General features: G+C 44.6%; 1 protein-coding gene across 3 annotated transcripts in view; it reads left to right on the top strand.

The window, feature by feature from the left end:
• Window positions 1–18,850, top strand: part of TTI1 (TELO2 interacting protein 1) — a 44,422-nt gene that overhangs the window by 9,779 nt on the left and 15,793 nt on the right. For 2 of the 3 annotated variants that reach the window (XM_025876569.2, XM_073880446.1), the window contains exons 2-4: window positions 6,286–8,682; window positions 13,337–13,543; window positions 16,460–16,608. In XM_025876569.2, the coding sequence (XP_025732354.2) occupies window positions 6,381–8,682; window positions 13,337–13,543; window positions 16,460–16,608 (2,658 nt within the window). In that variant the 5' untranslated portion in view covers window positions 6,286–6,380. The remainder of the gene's footprint in view (window positions 1–6,285; window positions 8,683–13,336; window positions 13,544–16,459; window positions 16,609–18,850) is intronic. The other variant, XM_025876570.2, reaches the window with a different exon arrangement.

Below are 18,850 nucleotides of genomic sequence, written 5' to 3' on the forward strand. Positions count from 1 at the left end.
TTTGTGTATGCATTTCTGTTGGGTATTTATCAAAGTGGAATTACTAGGTCATAGAGCATGCGTATGTTTACCTTTAGAATCATAGATCCTGCCAAAGAGTTTTCCAAAGTAGTTGTACCAATTTACAGTCCTACCAGCACTGATGAGAGTTCTTGTTGCTTCACTTCCTTGCTAATACCTAGTATTTTCTTTGTCTTTTTTTTTTTTTCTTTTTTTCAGCTCGGGCCTTCTGGTGGGTGTGTAATGATATTTTATTAAGGTTTTAAATTGCATTTTCCTGACTGAAGTTGAGTGTCTTTTTTCATATGTTGATTAGCCATTTGGACATTCTTTTTTTTTGATATGTCTGCTCAAGTCCTTTTCCATGTTTTTGCTGGGTTGTCTTCTTAATGATTTATGAAAAATCTTATATTATCAATCTGAGTGTTTTGTCGGGTATATAGTAAACATCTTTCCTCCCTTTATGGGTTGTCCTTTCCCTGTCTTAATGCTGTCTTTTGAGGAACAGAATTTCTTAATTCTAATGTAATCCAGTTTATCCTCCTTTTTTTTTTTATGGTTAGCCCTTTTCTATATCCTGTTTAAGAAATCTTTGCCTACCCCAAGATCATGAAGATGCTCTTCTCTGTTTTCTTAACATTTTCTTTACATTTCACATTTAAATCCAGTGTCAGATGGAACCAAGACATAGATATTTTTTCCTATGGATAGCCAAATGACATAGCACTTCTATTAAAAAGACTATTCTTTCCACCAGGTCATTTCAGCTTTGCCTTTGTGAGGTATGTGGATCTGTTGCATATGAGGGAGCTATTCTGTTCCATTAGTCTGTCATTCTTTATGCGACTAATGCACTGACTTGACTTATCAGTACCTGTACAGTAAATCTTGAAATCAGATAGTGAAAGAACTTACACTTACCACAACTTACCAACCTAATTTCTCTTCTTCAAGATTGTCTTTGCTGAAGCGCCTGAATGGCTCAGTCAGTTAAGCGCCGTTGGCTCAGGTCACGTTCCCGGAGTCCCAAGATCGAGCCCCACATCAGGCTCCCTGAACAGCGGGGAGCCTGCTTCTCCCTGTGCCCCTCACCCCACTTGTGCTCTCTCTCTCAAATAAATAAAATCTTAAAAAAAAAAAAAGATTGTCTTTGCTATTTGAGGCACTTTGCATTCCCATATCAATTTTAGAGTCATCTTGTTACTTTTTACAAAAGTCCTGTTGGGATTTTGATGACTATACCAATGATTTTCAAAGCCGTTTTTGCTTCCGTGGGGCATTTGACAGTGTCTGGAGAAATTTTTGGTTGCACCTGGGGGAATGCCACTGGCATCTGGGGGACAGAGGCCAAAAGATGCTGGTAAGTATCTTACAATGCATAGGACAGCCTACCACTAACAAATAATTACCAAACCCAAAATGTCAAAGGTGCCACTGTTGAGAAAGTCTGGATTAATGTAATCATTGTTTCAGTGAGCTTTCTACCATTTTATTATTTTCTATATGACCCAGTGGTTTTGCTTCTCTTTTCCTCATTTTTTACCTTTTTTTGGATAATTCAAAAAATATTATCGCATTTTTACCGCTGTCTGAACTAAGTATCTGTTCTTTTACAGTTCTTTGGGTGCTTACCCTACAAATTTCAAATTATTGTACCACCTCCTGATACTACTAAACTTTTAATACACGTAACTCCTTTTACATCCCCTGCCATGCACCTTTGTGCATTATTGTCTTGCATTTTGGTTTTATATCTATACTTAAACTGCAAAAGACATAATTACTATTTTGTACAGTTAGTATTATTTTATATTGGTATATTCCATTGTTCTTCATTGCCTCCTAAATAGTCATGCTTCTATGTAGGTTCATTTTTCCCTTTATTTTTTTCCTTTAGTGCAGACCTGATAGCAATGAATTCACTTAGTTTTTATCTAAAAACATCTTTATTCCACATTCAGTTTTGAAAGTTGGCTTCATAGGGTATAAAATGCAAGCCGATAGTTACTTCCTGTTAGCGCTTTAAAGATGTCCTTCTACTTCTACTGTCTTCTGGATTTCATCATTTCTGTGGAGAAGTATCTGTCAGTCTTAACTTCTCCGTTACTTTTAGGATTTTTCTTCTTAGTTTCAGTTTATAACAGTTCGACTGTGATATGTCTGTGTTTTTGTCTTTGTACTGCCAACCTGGGTTTGCTGAGCTTCTTGAATCTGTGGGGTTGATCTCTTTCATGTGTTTGGACATTTCTCAGCCGTTTGTCCCCCAACAGCAGCCTTCTCCCAGAAGCCATGTAGTTTGAGATCTCTAAAAACTGCAGGTTTGTCCCACCATAACCACATTTTAAAAGCATTGTGGTTTCTCTTTCCTCAGTGACAGCCCTCGGCCCGTGCCACACTGTAATCCTGAGCTCATGTCGAGGGTCAGCAGATGCAGCAAGGGCAATAAAATAAAATAAATAGTAAAATTAAAAAAAAAGAAAAGAAACAGCTATCGACTGTTGACTCACTGAACATTCACCCCTGGCTAGAGTATTCATCCACCTAGTCCTCATTACTTCCACAACTACTTATGCTTTAAGGAATCATTTTTGTAATTTATCTGGCTTTTCCTAGTTGTGAGCAGGAGTATTAGCCTGCCAATACCCTACCATATCCAACTTCAAGGCAGAAGGGGCCCGATGTTTTTGAGTGCTTGTCATGTGCCAGATGCCCTTCTAGGTTCAAGGTATAGGATTGCCCAGTCTAAAGTAACTTAAGACAGACGGATACAAAATCATGCAGCTTACAAAGTTCCATAGTAGCGGTGTGCACAGTGGTGAATGTGAAACAGGACAAAGGAGGTGAATGTGAAGGAGCGCCACCTGCTTGGGAAATTGCAAGTTTTGTCATTTTACGTGGTAGCTTCAGGTGGAAGGAATGAAGCCCTGAGAGCTGAGGTTGCTGAGATAGGCAGGAGCCTGATGGCCAAGGGCCCCACGTGCCATGGTGAATAGGTGGGCTAGGGAGTGCAGTGGAAGAATTCTAAGCAGCAAAGAGTGATCAGATTTTGGTGTTAGAAAGATTACTTACATGTCATTGTGGAATGTGGATCCAAGAAGGGCAAGCACGCGAAGCCAGGGGCCCTCGAGGAAACAATTACAGTCAGTCCGACAATAAGTAGATGGTTATCATCACCAACGGATTTGAAAGATGTTGAAGGGGTAGAATTGATGAAATTTAAGAGAATGGTGGCATTAAGAAGGAGGTGGGAGAAAGAGAGGCTCAGGTTTCTAGCTCAGGTGAAGGCCGTAAATCACCAAGGGGGCACCGACAAGCCAGCAGAGTTCAGTTTGGGATGGATTGTGTGTTCCCACTTCATTAGCTCTATTGCAGTTGGTGTCATACAATCTGAGAGCATAGTTCAGGGGGGCCCCAGGTCGTCTTCTTGAAACTCCTGAGATGAATAAGAGAGATGTAGGGCCCCAGGCCATTGCCTTCACTCCAGCTTCAACCAGACCCTCTGATTTATTCTACCTTGTGTGCTGGGCTTCCACTTAAACATTTTATTTGAAAGAAGTTTTCCACACTAAAAGAAGAAAAAACAATTTACTAACCGTTTTTTCTTCCTCATTCATCTGCCCATTTTAGGTCTCTCTTTAGTTGTTCATTTGAATGGAATTCTTTCTGAAGTATCTTCCTTGGGAGGGTGTGTGGGTAATGCCCTCTCTGAATTCTTGCTCTTGTTCTTGCAATCTGACTGGTGACTGTCTTGCCTGTATATAGGGTTTGGGGGCCACAGTCCTTTCTTTGCAGTCTGTAGATGCTATTCCATTGTCTTCTGGTGTCCCTTGTTGCAGATGAGAGAGCCAGAGCCAGTCTTCTTCTAAGTTGTTTGTTTCTTCCTGAAAGCATGTATAATCTTCCTCTGTCTCTTTTAGCATACAGGAATTTTACCGGAGTGTGACTAGGTATGTGTCCTTCTGTCTTTTCAGTCTCCAGATAAATCTTTCTGCAGCTCAGGGAAATGTTTCAGTTGTTTATTTGCTCTGGCTCCTCCATCTGGTCCTTTCTCTCCTTCCAGAATTCCCAGCTATTTACATGTTGCTTCTCCAAGTCTCACGAGGTCCATCTCTTTGTAGTTCTGCTCTGAGTTTTAAAGTAGCTCTACTTGATCTTCCAGGCCACTGATTGGATCTCAGTAATTAACCATCTTTTAAAAAAAAAAAAAATCCCATCAATTGAGCTTTTTCAGTGTGGAAAATCATGTTTTTAAAATTCTAAAAGAGATATCATTCGCCTTGTGATCAAACTTTTTTATTGCTCTTACTATTTTTCAAATTCTCGTCTGTCTCCCTTAGTGGTTCTGTTAGTCTAAGACTCACCACCTCAGACTGCTGGGTCCCATTAAGTGGCTATCTTCCTTCCCTTCTGTTATTCCAACTACAGTACCTCAGGCAGGGGACAGCACAGCAGCCTCCGGGTCATGCGTGTGTGAGCCGGTGCCAGTAGGATAGCAGTAATCCCTGGCCGAGCCTTCTGGCGTCAGTAGCTTGAGAAAGGGCAGATTTGAGCTTTCTTCCTTTCATAGCTTCTGGGGAGGGGGGTCACAGAGACCAAGAGATATCCCCTCAACAAGCCTCACAGTGACCAGTATTGCCCTTCCTTGCAGACAACCATGGGGCTCTGTGGACCAGACTCTCTCCAGGGTTTTAGAGCTTGATTGTTGCCCTGGAGCCCTCTCCTGACCCAGGAGGAAAATCTGGCATTGACTGTCTTTCTCTGGGCTGAGCAGATCTTGCCCACACTCACCAGGCACCACTTGCCTGCCACCCCTGTAGTCAGTGGGGCTCTGGAGGGTTCATTGGATTGGGGACAGGAAGGGGCATCATCTGTTCAGAAACTCCCAGTAAGTTGAGCCAAAAGAGAGAGAGAGATTGGGAGAGACAGACAGACTGACAGACCCCACCGGCCTAGACAATCTCTAACCTCTCTCCAGTGCCATCATTTTATGGTTGTACGCATTTATGGTCTCCAGCTTCAGCTCAGTCCTCAGTACCCTTGGGCCACACTTTTATGTCTTCCCAGCATGCTCTGCTTCCCCAAAGGGAATATTTGAGACTTTTATTTCTCTCCTCAAGCCCTCTGTTTACTCCACCCTCCCTCTTCTTGTTCACTGTCAGCCTATGACTTTGAATTTCTCCTCACAGAGAAAAGATACTCTCTGGTATTAAGTTGCTCAGCTCGTTCGCTCACCTATAAACCTATCTCCTTTCACTGCCTGCCTGCTGTCCATCTTTCCATCCTGCTGGACTCTCTCTTCTCCCATGAGTTCTGTGATGGTGTGCGCTCCTGGTTTTCCCCTTTCTCTGGCTACTCCCTTCTGTTTTGTTCTGCTCTCCGTCTCACCCAGCTCTGACTCTTCTTCCATATCACTGGTTGCCAGGGGGTCTTCTCAGTGCATAAAGTTGATCCTATAACTTCCGCTTAAAACCTCTCCATGACAGGAACAGGTGATAGAAGTCAGAATAGAGGTTACCACTAGGCAGTAGGAATCAACTGTAAAGTGGCTTGAGGGAGCCTTCTAGGGTGCTGGAAATATTCTCTGTCTTGTTTTGGGTGGTGGTTATATAGATCTCTACGTCACAAAAACCCACTGAGCTGTACATTAAGACTAGTGTATTTTACTCTATAAATGTTATACCTCAACTTGAAAAAAATAAAACGGGGGCGCCTGGGTGGCTCAGTCAGTTAAACGTCTGCCTTCGGCTCAGGTCATGATCCCAGGGTCCTGGGATTGAGTCCCGAGTCAGGCTCCCTGCTCACTGGGGGGTCTGCTTCTCCCTCTGCCTCTGCCCCTCCCCCCACTCTTGCGTATGCATGTGCGCTCTCTCTCTCTCTGTCTCTCTCTCATAAATAAATAAAATCTTAAAAGAAAAAGAAAAAGGCAAAACCTTCAGTGGCTCTCCTTTACTACCACAGGTCAAGATCCAAACTCGTTAGCATAGCCCACAGATTCCTATTAGTCCTCCCTCAAGTCTGGCTCAAGCATCTTCCTCCTGTGAAACCTAGCCTGGCTTTCCCAGGCTTCTGACGCATAGGTCTCCCACACTCACTCAGGACCGTGAGCACAGGCCTGTCCCCATTCTTAGCAGCCTGTGTTGGAACTGTCCGGCTGTTAACCTCACTAGACCGGGGCCCCCTCAGAAGAGCAGCCACGTCTCCTCGGTTCCGTTTCTCCCCTAGCACCTTGTGCAGTGACTGGCACATAGGCCCCCACTAAAATGTCTGTTGATTGAATGACTGCAGGTCCACTTTGGATTGGCTTTGAGCCTTGACCTTCACTGAAAAGTGCTCTTCCGCTGGCCTGCAGGATGCTTCCTCAGTGAGAAGGCTACCGCACAATGGCAGTGTTCGATACTCCTGAGGAGGCCTTCGGTGCCTTACGCCCGGTCTGTGTTCAGCTCACGAAGACCCAGACGGTGGAGACCGTGGAGCACCTGCAGGCAAGGCTACGAGCTGTGAGTGACTCCGCCCTTCAGGAGCTTCAGCAGTACATCCTCTTCCCTTTGCGATTTACGCTGAAGACGCCGGGTCCCAAGAGAGAGCGCTTGATCCAGAGCGTGGTGGAATGCCTCACGTTTGTCCTCTCTTCAACATGTGTGAAGGAACAAGAACTTCTCCAGGAGCTCTTTTCGGAACTCTCTGCCTGTCTGTATTCGCCCAACTCCCAAAAACCCGCAGCTGTGTCTGAGGAGCTGAAATTGGCCGTGATCCGGGGCCTCAGCACATTAATGCACTCGGCTTATGGGGACATCATCCTGGCTTTTTATGAGCCCTCCATCCTGCCTCGTTTAGGATTTGCTGTATCTTTACTGTTGGACCTAGCAGAACAGGAGAAATCAAAGCAAATTAAAATTGCTGCCTTAAAATGTTTACAGGTTCTACTCTTCCAGTGTGACTGTCAGGACCATCCGAGGTCCTTGAGTGAGCTTGAGCAGAAGCAGCTGGGGGATTTGTTTGCTTCTTTTTTACCTGGAATCTCAATGGCACTGACCAGGGTGATCACAGGAGACTTTAAACAAGGGCACAGCATTGTCGTGTCTTCCCTAAAGATCTTTTACGAGACGGTGAGTTTCATTATGGCTGATGAGCAGCTCGAAAGGATCTCAGAGGTCCAACCAAAGCCTACAGTGGAGCATAGAGTCGCAGCGCTGATGGTTCACAGGGAAGCCAAGTGGGTAAAAAACACCAGTGACAAACTGACTCTCCTTCTTAAAAAGATCGTTGAGTGTGTTTCAGTCCACCCACACTGGAAGGTCAGGCTGGCACTGATAGAACTCGTCGAGGCCCTTCTTTTGAAGTGCGGTCAATCCCTGGTTGGATCGGCTGGACCCCTTCTGAAGGCTTTGGTGGGTCTAGTAAATGATGAGAGTCCTGAAGTCCAAGCCCAGTGCAATAAAGTCCTGAGACATTTTGCAGATCAGAAAGTAGTGGTTGGCAACAGAGCCTTTGCTGACATCTTGTCAGAAAACCTGCATTCCCTCGCCACGTCTCTTCCCCGCTTCATGAACTCCCAGGACGATCAGGGCAAATTCTCTACTCTCTCCCTGTTACTTGGTTATCTGAAACTCTTGGGCCCCAAAGTAAACTTTGTCCTCCACTCTGTGGCCCATCTTCAGCGCCTTTCCAAAGCGCTCATCCAAGTGCTAGAATTAGATGTGACTGACATCAAAGTCGTCGAAGAGCGGCGCTGGAATTCTGGTCACCTGAGCGCTTCTCCAGAGACTGCAGCTCCGCTGCCGTGGAGCCCAATGCAGAGGAGATATTTCCGCTTCTTCACTGATGAGAGGCTTTTCCTGCTCTTGCAGCAGGTGTGTCAGCTTCTCGGTTTTTATGGGGACCTCTATTTGCTCGTAGATCACTTTATGGAGCTATACCATGAATCTGTGGTTTACCGGAAGCAAGCCGCCATGATCCTGAATGAGCTGGTTGTGGGGGCTGCTGGGCTGGAGGTGGAGAATCTTCATGAAAACCATATTAAGACTAGCCCCGAGGAAATGAGGGAGATCGTGACATCTCTACTGGAAGAATATACAAGCCAAGAAAACTGGTATTTGATCACTTGTATCGAATCTGAAGAAGTGGAAGAGGAGCTAACAATGAAGTGGTCAGGCCTCCAGGCCATCACATGTGGTGCACACACCTGCCAAGTTACATCTTTTCCAGCCTTCTCAAAGCCAAGTCCCACTATCTGCTCCATGAACAGCAACATCTGGCAAATATGCATCCAGTTGGAGGGTATTGGCCGCTTTGCATACGCACTAGGAAAAGACTTTCGTTTGCTCTTGATGTCAGCCCTCTATCCAGTACTGGAGAAGGCCGGGGACCAAACCCTGCTCATTAGTCAGGCAGCTACCAGCGCCATGATGGACATTTGCCATGCTTGTGGCTACGACTCTGTGCAGCACCTGATCAATCAAAATTCGGACTATTTAGTGAATGGGATCTCTTTAAATCTGCGTCATCTGTCTCTGCACCCCCATACCCCAAAGGTCTTGGAAGTCATGCTGTGGAACTCGGACGCTAGCCTGCTTCCTTTGGTGGCAGATGTGGTTCAGGATGTCTTGGCCACTCTGGATCAATTTTATGATAAGAGAGTGACTTCCTTTGTCGGTGTCCTGCATGCCCTGCTGGCAGCATTAGGTATATACAGAGCCCTTTTTAATGCTAATTTCGGGGAAGGCCTAGAATCCTTGTTTGCCTAATCTTATTTTTTGTTTGTGGTTATGCTTTGGAGGACATTATTTGAATAGTTGTCAGTCCAGTCCTACATGTTATGCCAGGGTTCCACTGCTTTTTATATATATGTATACATATACATATACACATACGTATATATATATATATGTAAACACATATATATATTGTATATATATCAGATGTTATTAATATATATGTTAATATGTGTTAATATATAATATATTCTAATATGTACTCTTAATAACACACATATATATACACACACACATACACACTCTTAATAACCTCTACCATATATTGAGCTCCTGCTCTGTGTCAGGGACATAAACCCTGCAGACTAAATGTAAACATCATTTTTATTTTACAGAAAAGAAGAACTAAGGCTCAGTGAGATCGACTTAGCCACGGTCACACAGGCAATAAAGAGTAAAGTCAGGATTTATGACAGTTTTGTTCTTTTCAGTATACCAAACTGTTTCTGACAATACGTGGGGTTAGCAGTATCTGTGCTAATGGAGAACAGGAATAACAGGAATTACTCAGTCCACAGATGAGCTAGAGTATTACTGTCCACTAGAACTTTCTGTGATGATGGAAATACTCTATATATGTTCTGTCCATTACAGTAGCCACTAGCTAGATGTGGCTAGTGTAGCTGAGGCACTGAATTCTTTATTTTAACTTAAATAGCCACATGTAGCTAGTGACTACCATACTGGACAGAGGTCTAGAAACTTTCTTTTAACCTTTGAATTGTATGAGGTGGTTTGAGTTTCTCTCCTTCCTTTTGATCCTGTTGGGTGTCTGTTGGAGGTGTTAATAACCATTAAAATGGCAAAGTTTTGGACAATAAGAAAAAGAATCTCTCAATTAGATAGTCTTTGAATGAAAAAATAACAAGCTGTATACTTGAGTCCCTTTTATCCAAAGACCATATCTCTAGTATTTATCTCAGCGCAATAGTCTCCATGGTAGGTGAAAATGTCACTGACCTCATTTTGTCAGCCCAGAAATCCAGGATCATGTAAGAAAGTTTATCACAGCAAGGAGGGTGGCTGGAACAGAGACCCTTGTCTGCCCTGTACCTGATACCATTTCCAGTGTTCATTCATTCGTTCATGAACATTCACATGCAATCTAAATGTTCTTTTATTCATTTATTTAATAAAGAGGAGCTGCCATGTGTCAGACACTGTGCTTAGTAATCAGGATATAGCAGTGAGCAAGATGAATAAACTCATGCAACTTTCTTGCTCCTGCAAAGGAGATGAAAAGTAAATCATTAAACAAGTTCATTTTAGAGTCTACTAAGCACTCGGAAGAAAATAGACAACCTGATGCAAGAGAGGAACAGGGTAGGATACTTTAAGTAGAGTGGTCAGGGAGGGCCTCTCTGAGGAAGCAACACTAGAGCTGAGACACTAGAGCTGAGACCTGAAGGCTGAGAAGGGCCCCTCGGTATGAGTGGAGCTGTCCTATCTTTTTTATGTTTTTTTAAGAACCTTCGGGCAAAAGAAACAGGTGCAGAGCCTGGGAGAGAGGCCATTGTGGAGAGAGTAATATGAGATAAAGCTGGTAGGTGCGGCGAGGATAAACCCCGCATGGTCTTGTAGACCAAGGGAGGGAGTTTGGATTTTATTTTGCACCCACTCGGAAGTCTCTGGACTGGGCTGGTTGCTGGGATGTCAGCAGTGACCAAGAAGGACTGGACCCCTGCCCTCGCAGCAGTACTGCTGAGCCTGGCTGATGGCTTCCATGGTCTGAAGCTAGCCCAGACTTCTACCTTTAGTGCTTTGGGGAACTAGACTACGTTGTCAGTTTGAGATTTTAAAACTGTATTGAGAAAAGGCCTATTAAATATATCCTCTCAGGAGATATCTCAGTTGGGGCCTTGGAAAGTGAATTGTCTTGGGTTGCTGATGTCTTTGGTCCCCTTGAAAGGAGAAACCCTGTGTAGTGCTTCATCTTTACTTTTTTTAATTGAAGCAGAAGAGGAAGGGTCTCCACTGTAGAGAGAAAAACGAGGATGATTAACATTGACTTGAGGGCATCCTACAGAAAGAAGCAAGATGGGAGATGGCTTTCCTGAAAGTGTTGAAATCACCCCAAATATGTTTGCATTTGAAATGGTGAGCCACACTGAAGCAGAGTTGGTCAGTCGTTCACAAATCAGAGTGGCACTACGTGCTGCCATTTGTTTGTCTTTGAGTTGTCTAACTGATGGCCACTCTCATTTTTTATTTTATTTTGAGAGAGAGAGAGAGAGAAGGGGGAGGGGCAGAGGGAGAGGGCAGACTCCCCACAGATGTTCGATCTCACGATCCTGAGATCTTGACTTGACTGATGGCCACTCTTTTAAGATGGGAATGGAACTGTGGTCTCAGAGAACCTCTAAAAAGTCTTCAAAGGACCCAGCACGTGTTAAATACCAGTGTTTTACAGCCATTGGCTGAAAAGCATTAGGTGCCACAGTGAGGGCAAGAACTATCAGTTCAGTTACTGCTGAGCACCACCTACCAGTTGGCCGATGACCTATAGCAACAAGATAGGGTAGCTTTAAAAGTAAGAAAGAGTCCATGCCATGCACCTTAGCACTGAGAGGCTGTGCCACATCCATACGTGAAGGGCTGCCACCTCGTTTTCATGGCTGCGTAGGATTCTGTTGTTTGGCTGCACACAATTTACTTAAATGGTCTTTTCTTGGTGGAGATTTTGGTGGTTTCCATTCTTTTGCCACCACCACAAAAAAAAAATTGCTGCGATGAGTATCTTTATAGGTCATTTTGAACATGTCTGAGTATATCAATAGGGTAAATTCCTAGGGAGGAGTATTGGCTTAGAGGACAGTACATTTAATCTGGGGGTTTTTTATTTGTGTGTGTGTGTGTGTTTTAAGTAATCTCTATACCCAGTGTGGGGCTCGAACTCACAACCCCCAGATCAAGAGTCACATGTTCCACTGAGTGAGCCAGCCAGGCTCACCCCACATTTAAGTTTTGGATGGAGAGTTTCAAACTGCTCTCCAAAGAGGTTGCACCAATTTAAACTACTATCAGCGGTGTAGCAGAGTGCTGATTTTGCCACACCCTCACTCCACTATATTCCCGAGCTTTTTGCTAATCTTTCCTATCCGATAGGAGAAAAACAGCAACTTACTATAGTTTAATTTACATTAAGAGTGAGGCTGAGCTTTTCATGTTTAAAAGCCATTTGTAAGCAAGGACTTTAGTGTCTGGTACTAGCCTAAATGTAGAAATGTAGAAATCACGTATCTTCTTTGAGCGTTGTAAATGCTAAGTCCTGATGTTAACTCGTTGGGAATGCAATCCCTTGGAGTATACTAGGGCCTGACTTATGTGTGGGGATGGGGCATTAAGGAGATGGCATAATTGATCCCCTACGTGTAGAACCTCTAGGTTCTGGAATGAAGACTCTCACCCAGCATTTGCTCTCTGCGGGTCCCATTGGCCTGGCCCTGGCATCTCCCATCTGCTGTTGCTCCCGCTCTGTGCACGTGCTCCTGGATAGAAAGGAGATTAGCAGGTGCTAAAGGTTATCGGAGGCATTTTTCCTGCTGTCTGTAAAAGGATGAAAATTCACACTGGGGTTGTCTGGGATTTTTTTGTTGTTGTTTAAGTGTTAAGAGCCTTTTTTGAAATGAAGCCCTAGGGGAAACCCAGTATACAAAAATAGCTGAAATCAGAGCTGCTGGGTTAGAGAGGAGTTAGACGCCCTGGGCCCACCCCTTTAGCATGCTGTCTCTTGGGGCCTATTGTGGCCCCGAGACATTCCTGCAGAACCGTTAGGGTTCCTCAAGGCACAGTTTGAAAGCCACTGGTTCAGTGATGTTTAAGGCTTATTCTGTGATGACACATCAGAAGTATTGGAGCATCCTGAAGAAGGAAAAGCTTTGGAAAGAGTATGTCAGCCTTTTCTATCAGAAATACAGATATGAGGGTCTGTGTCCATTCCAAGACTCTATAGAGTCTGTCTTCTGATGAAGAGTGCATCCTGTACTCAGAATTTTGTCACTTGTATGTATTCTCTTGCATATTTTCTCATTCAGCATATATTTGAGCACCTACTCCATGCTGGGCCTGTTGGATTCCGGTGGTGATCAGTGGAGCAGAGTCTAGTGGGAGACTCAGACACTAAACAGTACCCTCAAGATAAATGTAATTATAAATCATGATGAGTTGATATGAAAGGAAAGAAGATAGTACTATATAAGAAAGCCTATAGGGACCTAAATTGGATTGGGAAGTCAAGGGATGGCTTTACCAGGCAAGTTCTATGTGTACTGAGACACGAAAGGTGAATTGGAATTAGCCAGATGTGATGTCATGAGGAAGGTACTCCAGACAACAAGAACAGCATATGCAAAACATTCTGGGGTCAGAAAACACCTGCCACATTGGAGGAATGGGAAGATGCCCAGTTCATGGCAACTGGGAGGAGGTGGAAGATGAGGTTGGAGAGACGGAGGGACCAAATTGTGTGGGGCTACGCAGGCCATGGCAGAGAGTTTATTCTGCCTCTAGAGTACTAATGCCTATTGTCGATGACCGTGGTGATCATTATAACACTTTATTTTCAGCCCAGTGGTTCCCAGACACAGGTGATCTCGGGCAACCCCAAGAGCAGAATGCAGGGGAGGAGGGAAGTCATTTGAACCAAAGACGAGCAGCTCCTGAGAAGGGACTTGAGAATACCACAGCAGAAGACATTGAACAATTTTTGCTGAACTACCTCAAAGAAAAGGATGTGGCAGATGGGAATGTCTCAGATTTTGATGATGAAGAAGGTAACTATTTTGGCTTAGCCAGTTTTTTCTTTTTGAAGCAGATTATTATGAGAATGAGATCTCATTACATAAAGTTTGGAAATCAGAAAAGTCAGGCATAACCCTCCCATGCTCAACAGAAGCATCTTCATATTTTTGTGCCATCTTATCCTGTTCTTTTCTGTTGCAGACCGATTTATATATGGTCACAGCCACAGTTTAAATGCATTATACCCTTTTTGCACTTAGTTATATAATCAGCAACTCTCCACGTTGCTATAGAGTTTTCATAATTAATGTTTTAATAGCTGCTACTAAGTATCCATTCCCCTGTGGGAAGTTCGGATTGCTTCTAGCTTTTCACTCTAATAAACAGTGCGGCAGTGGATGAGTCTGTGCACGTGACCTTTTCCCTTTTTTTTTGCATATTTCTTTAATAAATCCCAGAAGTGGGATTTCTGGGTCAAGGATATGAACATTATTTTATGCTTGCCAAATTGCCTTCCAGAAAGGTTGTGTCAATTTATACCTTCCCTTCAGCAGCGCGGGATTAACACTGGTTGTGCCACAACCTTGCCAACATTGGCCATTTGAGTTTCACTTCTTGCTAAATTAATAGGTGAAAAATGGTGCTTGATATTTGACTTTGCATTTCTTTGATTATAGGCAAGGTCGAACATTTTCCTATATGTTCCTTTCCTGACAATTTTTTTCTCGTTCCCATTGTCTATTCATATGCTTTGTCCATTTATTTATTGGTGGGAGGAGATTTCAATGTTTTTCTTACCTATTTATATGATAAAGGAGAAGGGAGTTCAGGCTGGTTGAAGCTCCGGCCTGTTGTTTTATTCACAAGCTCAATCTGGAGCTTCAGGTCACGGAACGATTAATAAATTGTTAGAATCTCCTCTGCAAATATAAAATGCCAAGTCATAATGAGCTTGGTGGTCTCAGAACTATCCTAAATTGCACCGAGTCCCAAATTAGTTTGTTAGGTTGGAATTGAGCAGGGTTCTTTTTCTTTTTTGGTGGTCTCCACTCCAAGACTCCAGTGAAGTGAAACCAGTACTTCCAGGATAACAGGAAATAGTGGTTCGATGCAACTAACTACCGCCAGTTCCTGTGGTGTGTCAGGGAATTATCACAGAGCCCGGGTAATGATTTATGCGGAACGGAGTCGTTGCCCTCCCCGAGGACAGTTTTCTGATCAGAAGTCTATTATCAGGCCTTTTCTTCTCAGTTTTATTTCTTAAGCCAACCCAATCTTTCTTTTCCTGACCTGCATCCCACACCAAAACCCGGAAACCCAGAGGGAGGGGAGGCATCATGATCCCTCGTAATCCGGATTTGCCATTCTTGTTTGAAATTCTAGCATTGTCTGTGAATCCATTCTTTCATGATTAGGATCTTCTGGTTCTAGTTGATGTTGGCTAGGAGCAGACTGAATGAATCAGCCTTTCTCCCAGTAATGGAAGAATCCACATCCCTCAAATAACATTGTGCAATAGGTGAATTTCAAACAACAAATCCTCTGGGAAGAAAAGCACAGCCTTATCATTCTTATAATTATCATTCATCAAGTACACACCATACACTTGGCATTATAAAGAATGTTTGGCTTGATATGTGTTTTTTGTTTTAGCCATGATGAAAGTACCTCGTGTATCTGAGGTCCCTTTCTCCAACAAATCCAAGCATTCTACAAATGCATTTTCATTTATCTTTTCAGCATCTGGTAGAGACAGGTGTGGCCTCTGCTATAAGATTCTGTTTTTTTCCAGCAGAGGAAACAGAAATGGGAAAAAGTGAAGTGAACAACGTTCAGCTCAGTGGAAATGAGCATAGCTAATAATGGCGGCTTGGTGAGGGGTATGGTATGGACCTGGGGGCTCTAAGTACCTATATAGAGGACAATTTTCAGGGTAGGGGTTTTGGCCTGGGTTTCAGGCAACTCTCAGGTCTTTTTGTTGTTTTAATTTACAAATTTATGCCTATCATGTGCAATACAGCACTCTAGGCAGTGAAGGAATGCTAATAGCTGGTGACATCCATCTTATTTGACTTTCAACAAGCAAATGAGGTATGCGTGCTTTATACCTTTTTTCCAAATGAAGTAATGTAGGATGAGAGGGTTGCTAATAGGTGTGCAGGCAGGACTTGAACTGACCTCCTTTGACCAAACCCATCCCTGTGTATTGCGCCAAGCTGCCCCACTGGTATCTCTCATGCAGACATCCTTAAGGCCTAATCTTGGCCATCAAAAGATCTCACAGGCTGGTGGAGGAGACACATGAGCCTTTTAGTCAAAGAATGAACCAAGAAGAAAGAAAGGGTAAAGGTCAGAGCAGAGGCCAGCCAGGGAGCTGCTCAGCCTCAGGGCTCCAAATTAGAATGTTGCCCTCTTACATTTTTATTTGAAATATTTATTAATGGAAATTTAGAAAAGACCAAAGGTATAGGAAAAAAATCAAAATCCCATATGATCTCATGACCCCATCTCTGTTAGTATTTCGTTGTCCTTGCTGCTATGCAAAAAATATACATAATAGTGCTCCCACTGTGTATGCAATTTTACTATATACTGCTTTTCTCCTTTTAACACAATATTCTTTCATAAACGTTTTCCCTTGTTAAAGCCCTCAGTAAACACAAATTTGGGGGCCCTCATGATATGTCATAATTATTTCCCCTTGAGTGACCATAGTGGCCATGGAGGGGTTCTCCCCCCACCCCCCACCCCCAGTTTTTAGCTGTTATAGTTAATGCTCTGGTGAATATCTTGACTCATAGCTTGACCCAAATTTTATATGGTTTCCTTAGGATCAGTTCCTAGACATTTTCCCTTGTAAATGCTATTCCTGTGTCTGAGGTTGGGAGATCACGTCGAAGTGGGGCATCTCTCATAAAACACTGTCCCCAGTTATGCTTTTTTTCCAGAGGAGCAGTCAGACCCTCTGAAGGTAGACGATAGTGATACTGGTCCCGATGTGGAGCCGCCACTGCCAGTGCAGATCCAGATAGCCACAGATGTGATGGAGCGCTGCATCCACTTGTCGTCAGATAAAGATCTGAAAATCCGCTTGAAGGTCAGTGTGCAGCCCTTTCCCTGCATTTGCATGGCAGCAGGACTCCGGGTCTCTCTGGCTGGCGGTACCTGCACGGATGAGCAAGAGGCTGCCCTTATCTCCTGGTCCATGTGGGGTGGCCAAGAGAAAGCATCGGGAAGAAGTTATCTGTGGGATGACAGCATTACGTCCTTCTGTATCAGCTCAGATGCCAAAAAGGAGCCAAGTCCCCTTTTTGGATTTAAAAAACCACAAAGTTTTGGACATCCATTGACTCTCCAAGGGAAAGACAGTCCCATGCTTTGGACGGGATATCATTTCCTGAAGCGACTTAATGTGGGAGGCAGGTTTTAATCCTTGGAAGCCGTCATTCTTCCAAGCCTGACTCTGGCCCCCATCTCTGTTTCTCTTTACATGTTCATCCCCAGAGAAACACCCACGGTTCTTAATTGTACTTCCCCATTTGCTGGCAGTTTCCCAAGAGCATCCCCATCAGCAAGGACTTAAACTGTGATAGTGAAACTGGGCAGCGGGGCGGCCGGGCATGGGGACAGGGCTTTCAGCATCACCTAGGAGAAGCTCTCACAGGGAAGGGCCTGGTCCTTCCCACTCCCAAGCAGGTGTGAGAAACACAGCTGCCTCGGTGAGTTACTGCTAGCGATGAGAGCACGCTGCCCTGCTCAGGGTGGTGGGCTAAGAAACCCCAATCCAGGATTGTCTCAGATCTCAGGGTCTGTGCTTTGTGGAACTTGTTTCGTTTCCCCAGAGACACTTCTTAGCATTCATCTCTTGTTCCATTCAGCAAGTACTCTCTGAGTGCCTGCTATTTGCAAGGCTTGATTGTAGATATCTGGGTGATACATGAGCCGAGTGTCTTCCCTTTTATGGAGGCTCTGTAGCAGCTGTGTCCACACCGTAGTCACTGAGATCACCAGCGTGGGAGTCAGACCTACCTACCTGAATTCACATCCTGGCTCTTCCTCTCTGACCTTGAGCAAGTTACTTCACCTTTTGAAGCTTCTGCTGCTTCTGTAAAATGGATGTGATGGTACCTACCTCGCTGGGTTCATGATTATAAATATGAAACAGTTAGCATCAGGTATGGCGCACACACATTCACTCGTTCGTTCACCCAGTGTTTATTGTGGACTGCTGTAGGTCAGGCAGAGGGTGTACAGAAGGAAGTGAAGCAGGCATCCCTGTCTTCATGGAACTTCCTCTCTCTCGTGGGGAGATAGACAAACACACACCTAGAAAGTGAAGAAATCTCTGAAGATAATAAGCAGGTTCTGTGATAGATAATCATAATTCACCCATCCAGTGAACGTGCATTAGGAGCCTACGCTATACCAAACTCCGTTGAAGAAGACAGAGCTTATGCCCTGATTTCGGCTAGGTCGCTGGGGGAGGCCTCTCCCAAGGTGGTGATACTCGAGCCGAGACTTAAAGGCTGAGAAGGAGCGAGCCATACGAAGGGGCAAAGGCAAGGAGAGGACGTCTTAGGCAGAAGGAGGAAATGTCTGTCTTGGAATCAGTGGCATCTGACATAACTTGCCCAAGTAGTGACAGAACTCACACGCCAAGCCAGTGATAACAGCGCCGTTTCCGGTGGGTTGCTCTGCTGTCCGCTATGTGCCGAGGTTTCTCTTCCTCTCCTGCCTGCCTGTTCCCCTCACAGGTGGGCCCTCTTTGGTTCTTTGTTGCTCTTCCGGTCTCAGTGTGACCAGCACATAGTAGGTGTCCAGCAGGGTTTACCGCTCGATGAGCAGACCTCACCCTATTGACTCAGCCGTGTACCCTCCCCTGGTCTGTGAAGGCCAGCCCGTCTCTGGGAGGAAAGGCCCACTGGTCATCGTCGTGACCCCTGCCAGTGACACCGAGGCAGGCCAGTAGTCTCCCTCTGAACTGCAGATCAGGACACGTATTCTTGCGGAGGGTGAAAAATCCAGTTTACATCTAGGCCACTCCAAACCTTTCTTCCGAGGTGGACCTGTAGCTCGGCTGCTTGGCTTCTCCATGTAGAAGAAAGAGAACGTGATCTCACCCAGCCTCTCAGCGTCCTCCCCTCCCTATCTCCTGTCTCAGCCAGTGGCGCCTGCATCTGTTCCGTGGCTAAGCCTGACTCCAGACAGCCCCTTTGGATACCTCTCTTTATTGCCCCGACATCGGGGGGCCGTCAGCATCTACACACCTCATATACGCATTCCAGTATATACACACTCCCAGGACAGACCTCAGACCCCTTCACCACTCTCCCACCACC

Source organism: Callorhinus ursinus, unplaced genomic scaffold (assembly GCF_003265705.2).
Source record: "Callorhinus ursinus isolate GAN/ISIS: 27379988/994484 unplaced genomic scaffold, GSC_fseal_2.0 scaffold38, whole genome shotgun sequence".
Classification (NCBI taxonomy): domain Eukaryota; kingdom Metazoa; phylum Chordata; class Mammalia; order Carnivora; family Otariidae; genus Callorhinus; species Callorhinus ursinus.